The 5,548-nt window shown below is 45.3% G+C and overlaps 1 protein-coding gene across 1 annotated transcript; it reads right to left on the bottom strand.

Moving 5' to 3' along the window:
* Positions 1–337: 337 nt before the first annotated feature.
* On the bottom strand, positions 338–5,261 carry LOC135500111 (uncharacterized). Its single transcript, XM_064791328.1, has 4 exons — positions 4,988–5,261; positions 4,445–4,510; positions 2,730–3,872; positions 338–1,347 (listed from the first exon to the last, which is right to left on the bottom strand). Exons 2-4 carry the CDS (start codon positions 4,505–4,507, stop codon positions 1,171–1,173), a joined length of 1,383 nt encoding a protein of 460 aa, XP_064647398.1. The 5' UTR covers positions 4,508–4,510; positions 4,988–5,261; the 3' UTR covers positions 338–1,170.
* Positions 5,262–5,548: the final 287 nt, after the last annotated feature.

Below are 5,548 nucleotides of genomic sequence, written 5' to 3'. Positions count from 1 at the left end.
TAGACCTAAGTGTGTATATAAATGTAGACAGACACCGATTATGAGTAAGTTATATATTTGAATTTGTCCTGAACATATCAAATAAAGAATGCAATATTTCACAATCTCTGTTGTTGCTTTGATGATTTATCATAAATAAACAAAGGCCAATTCATAATCCAGGACAGCATTTGACACATCTGCTAACCCTGGTTAAAAATGGCCTCCACTGTATTAACATGGATACCTTTGAAACCAATGATCTGACAATTAAACGGAAGCAATGCGCTCCAATCCTTTTTACAAATTAGTAAGAAAATCGATAACATCTTCTTGACACGAGAACAGCTTTTGTATCAATAGATTAAGACACATTCAAATACGATTTTACAAGGCCATTAGTTCATACAACCCAGCGTCTTCACCAGTATGATATGTTTATGATTATTGCAATACGTTGTATACAATGCCAACGAAAACTGCATCAATATAAGACGCAGTTGGCGCACCGCCTTAACAAAGGTAACTGTCGCAGATGTCCGTGGTCATCTTTAGAACGTGTCTCTCGGACAAGCAATGAATGGGCTCCGTGCTTTGGCCAGGCAGCTCTGCAGCTTCGCTGATCAAACATACCCTACTTATGAATGTCATATTCAGCATCTTCATTTTCACCATCACATAGGCCGAGCGATTTATCGGCGGCGGTGTGAGTCAGTCGTCAAAGTCTCCGCCTTCCTTCCTTCCTTCATGAAGGAGGGGCACCGACAACGTCCAGGCTCTAGGGCCCAGCATATACAGCTTACAGCATAAAATATGGCCTTCAGTGTGCGACTGAATTCGCTCTGAGAGGTGCTTGCCGTGCCTCTGAGTGGTGGGAGATTCTCGGAAAGGTTACCACAGGCACATGAAGGTCAAAACTCCAGCTCAACTGACAACACTCATCACGAGTGTTAAACGTTGGGCCGGAGTTTTGATCTTCATATGCCTGTGGTTGTACATGCTGATTTAACTGGCTTTTTAGTATGTATCATTCGATACTGTCTCTCAGTCAATTTATAGCCGCGTACATTGCGCATCGGCCTTTGTTACTCACCTCGCTTTGCCTGAGAAATATAGACTAGAGAGGCAATCAAGCGCAGGGTGCAAGAAACGCCTAACGTATGTTCAGGAAGGCATTTACAGAAAACGTCATCACGAAGCATGTTTAGCGAAGTATACTATCATACCTATCCCACAAGCTAAGAAGAGGAACACAAGCATAGCCAGTACGATAAGGAGACCAGTTTTGCGCCTTCTTTCCTTGTCTAATGTCTTTTTGATGAGTGTGTCATAGCCCCGCAACTCGTAGTCCAACGAATTCGAGATTGACTGAAATGAGAAAATGAAAAAAGTGACCTTCTCTTTTCTTTAAAAAGATCTCTCTACCCGGGTATGCAGAGAGATCTTAATGTTCTCCCCCGTCGCCTGCTGTCAGGTCGATGTCGTCTGCAAAGCGCACGTTGCTTGATACGTTGTTGAAGAGTGCAGGGGAGTGAAGACATCCTTGTCGGACTCCAAGAACTCGCCGGATTGGTTGTTCTGGAACACTACCCTTGTTGCGTCTTCATAGAGCGCTTTGGTGATTTTGACAAGGGGTTCATCGATGTTGTGTTGTTGTCCCTTATGACCGTCCATAGGCCTTCGTGCCACACGTGGTCAAAAGCCCTCATGGAGCCGATGAAATTGTGATGTAGTTCCTTCTGGTCGTCAACATGTTTTTCGGTTAATCACCTGATGTGGAAGATTTGTTCGGTTGTACTTCTCCCACTCTTGTAAGCCAAACGTATGTTGTACGTAAAATCTCCACCTAAAATTCACCTTGGGCTTTCATGTTTAGCTGACATGATTTTATGTATAGCCTGAGTGTGTAGATGGTGGATGGCAATTTGCAATGGTCCTGTTCATGGTGCTCATGGTGAATTCAATACTTCCCCACATATGAGTATAGTCATTAATATTTGCTTATACACAGTCCATTGAGAGTTTGGTTTAATGATACATATACTGAAGGATCGATTTAACCAACCCCTCCGTTATGCATACATCGTGACCATAAAATGTACCGGTATGCATCGATTTTAAATTCTGGTTACTGGTTAATGAGCATGTTGAGTGCTTTTCCCCGTCAGTTGATGTCTGAGATGGACTCCGGAGGTTGCCTATACTGACAACATACTAATCATGTTGGGTACTTATACTTTGGCTGACTCAGCAGTACTTTTGCCCATACACCGCAGCGCATTGAACGGAAACTTTGCCCAGTGTTGATTGGCAGCATGGCGGGTTACCGCCTAAACCGGCGCACCCAACTTTGGGCGGAATATCGGGCAAGGTTATTCACTCGATAGCGTTGAAATATAATGTCAAGACGCCATTGTCCGAACACGACTGACGCAGTCAAAATTCCTCCATGCTGACGCTCATGGTTTTATACCACCCTGATGAGATGTTGGTGTTCAAAGGCTTATAGACATGTAGCTTTCAGATAGGTCCACACCAACATATCACTCTATTTTATATTCGAATTGTCTCAAACAACATTCTTATACATTTCGTTTGTTGGTTTTGATGCAGTAACTCATTGATCTGAATTTGATGAGAGATTAGAAGATGTGTGTGTATAAGCAACCTCCCCACGCGGCAGTCGTTGTTGTTGTTGTTGAGATGGAAACCCCCGAGGAGGAGGCAATGGAAGATTGAAATGAACTCACCTGTTTTTTATCGATTGTCCAAATACCATCAATATCGTGAGGTTCCTTCCCTCCAACGTCGACCAATGGATCATTATTATTCTTAACATCCGACTTGAGTCTATATTTCTCTATCCGTAGTTGTTTGAGGTAGGTGTCATTGATGGACAGTGCCACCTCCGGCTTTGTGAGAGATTCATGTTGTTCCTCAGCCGAATCCAACCGATCTTCGACATATATCGGATTCACCTTGGCCACAGCAGTGCTGGACACGATGGGTTTGCCGTAGATTTCCCTCAGCCGTATGATGTCCTTGCCTCTTGTTGTGCCCTGTCTCTTGTGGCTGTCTTGCATAGGCGCCGCAGGAACTTTGATTTCGTCTTCGTAATCCGGTGACGGTTCAACATCGATGTATTCCGGATCATTTACGTTAATGCGTACCGGGTCATTGTCGATGTACACCGGGGCATTTTCGATGTACACCGGCGCAGTTTCAGAAAACGTCACTGACTTCTTTGAAGAACTCGACCTAATACTACCTCGTCTATCGTCACCAGTGGAGGGTACGTGAAGAGACGCCCCATAAGCCGCCATGTGCCTTCCATCCCACTCAGTGTTGTCTTGTGCTGTTACCGCGGAGGCGGGCTCCGGAATGATGTGCCAATCGGTATCCGACACAGAACTTTCCGCGCTAAATGCTATTGTTTCAAACGTCTCAAATGTGTCAAAGGTATTCGAGTCAAAGACGCTGCCATTCCTTGGCCTGTCCCAACTGTTATAGCTCAAAGCCCCCGCGTAGAGCCTAATATCAAAAGGACTTCTAATGGGAGCCGAGTCGGTATCAGACGAGGACCCCTCACTCTCGTCGTCAGCAATTCTGGTCGGACCCTCAACACGATCAGCTGACTGAAGATCATACTGACCAAAGGCACTCGTGTCTAAAGTACTACATGTCGTATCTAAAGTCGAAACCTGAGCACCGTGTTCGCCCTCACTACTGGCCTCATCCCTCTCCTCCTCGCCAGGATCAGGCTCTGGACGATGCCGCAGTATATGCTCCAACTTGTCCCGAAACATCGGCTCCACCTTTATCTTGGGGAGTTGATCTCTCGCCGGTGTTGTCCATGTCACATCGTCATTACCACGCTTTCTTCCGAAGATGGACTGAAACAGTTCGGATATCATTTCTCGGGTGGGCCAATGAAAATGAGTTTTAATATGGACTTGTGAAGATGGTACAATTAGACAACTGAACCTGTCATGCCAGTTGATATTGCCGACACATAACTGTATAGATAAGTATATATGCAACATCTAAAGCTGATGTCCCTGATATGCAACATCTAAAGCTGATGTCCCTGATACAAGCATTGTAAGCAGTTTAAAAATGTCATTGCGAAAAATGATATTCCAGAGAGGTCAACTCAAACGCTTACATAAAGGTACTCAAAGATGGATTATTACCCCTTTACTGAGTATTAACTTCATGCAATGAACCAGGGGCGAATCATCTCCGGGGACGAATCATTCTCTGGACGAATGGTCCCGGGACGAAATCGCGGTATGGTATCTGTTTGTTTGGTTAGTGGAGGCCTTACCCTTACTAGTGGACTGGAGGGGAAACACTGAAATAGGGGAAGCACTGACAGATGTTACACTGGGACGACTTATCCCGGGACAACTTATACTGTAGCCGGAGGAACTTGAAGCATTGTTGCGTCAAGAAGAATGCCTACCGTAAAATTGAGATCACCATCGTCGTTGGAGACCAATGACAGGTGGCCACTTCTTGAAAACATCCTCTGAGGAAAGAAACGGGAGAAAATCGTCAGGTTGCTTACAACGATGGTGATGAAAACAGTTTAGGGATGTCATGGGATACAGCAGTTACTCAAAAAGTGTTTGTGATCGTGGCATGACGGACGGAATGCGATTGGTTATTGGAGCATACTGTCTCGCACTGTATCTGGTATGAATATCATCAGGAAATGTAGCTTCGGGATATTTGGCAACCACATGGTCATTGTCTCCCCAGGTTATCTGAGACTGACGTGGTAAGAATGAAGCGTTCCCGGCAAAGACTATATTCGAGAGTCTTCGAAAGGCCCCCGAACGCGAACGCCAATCCCTTTATTCGACCACTTGCCTGTCACCAAATGGGATAGGCGGTCGGGTTGGCGTCGTTTCGGTTGCTTTGCGAAAACTCTCCAATGTGTATACACCAACACGGACTAGGCTGCCATTTGAAACACAAAGTATGAGTTAAAAAGTCAACTTACCGGGCCAGGAAAACCAAGGCAATCCGCAGTGTTTTTGTATGAATCTCTACCTAGTTGTAACAGTGGACCTCCCTTCGCATGCACCAGTCCATATTCATATCAGAATACGATAACTATACCAGTGATGAAAGTATGCAGCCTTGCCCAGAAAGTACTGAATTATATATTGCTACGATGATTCTCTCATGAGCTAGCTGAACGCTCGTACATTTCAATTCCAGCCTGAAATACCGTAACAGCGATCAGTACAATGCCTTTACCGTCCGTGTGCTGGCTCAACATGGGTCGTAAATGAACGATGAAAGCCGATCGATTGGCGATTGTTTGGCTTGGTGATTGCAGAGGCGACGCGGTCGGATGGGGCAGAAACTCCCCAGCTCTCATCGCAGATGGTGGTAGAACAGCCTAGCTGACTAAGAGAGAGGCAGTACAAAGCGCTCTTAACTAAGGTGTGACGCGGCTATGCCTGAGGCCAACATCATGGATGACGTCACATCAATGACAACCAATCAGATACCAGTTCTCCATGCCTGCTAGATCTGCCATGGCCCAGTTACGACT

Source organism: Lineus longissimus, chromosome 2 (assembly GCF_910592395.1).
Source record: "Lineus longissimus chromosome 2, tnLinLong1.2, whole genome shotgun sequence".
In the NCBI taxonomy this organism is placed as follows: Eukaryota; Metazoa; Nemertea; class Pilidiophora; order Heteronemertea; family Lineidae; genus Lineus; species Lineus longissimus.
Note: the sequence above shows the minus strand (reverse complement) of the source record. Positions and strands in the feature narration are given on the sequence as shown.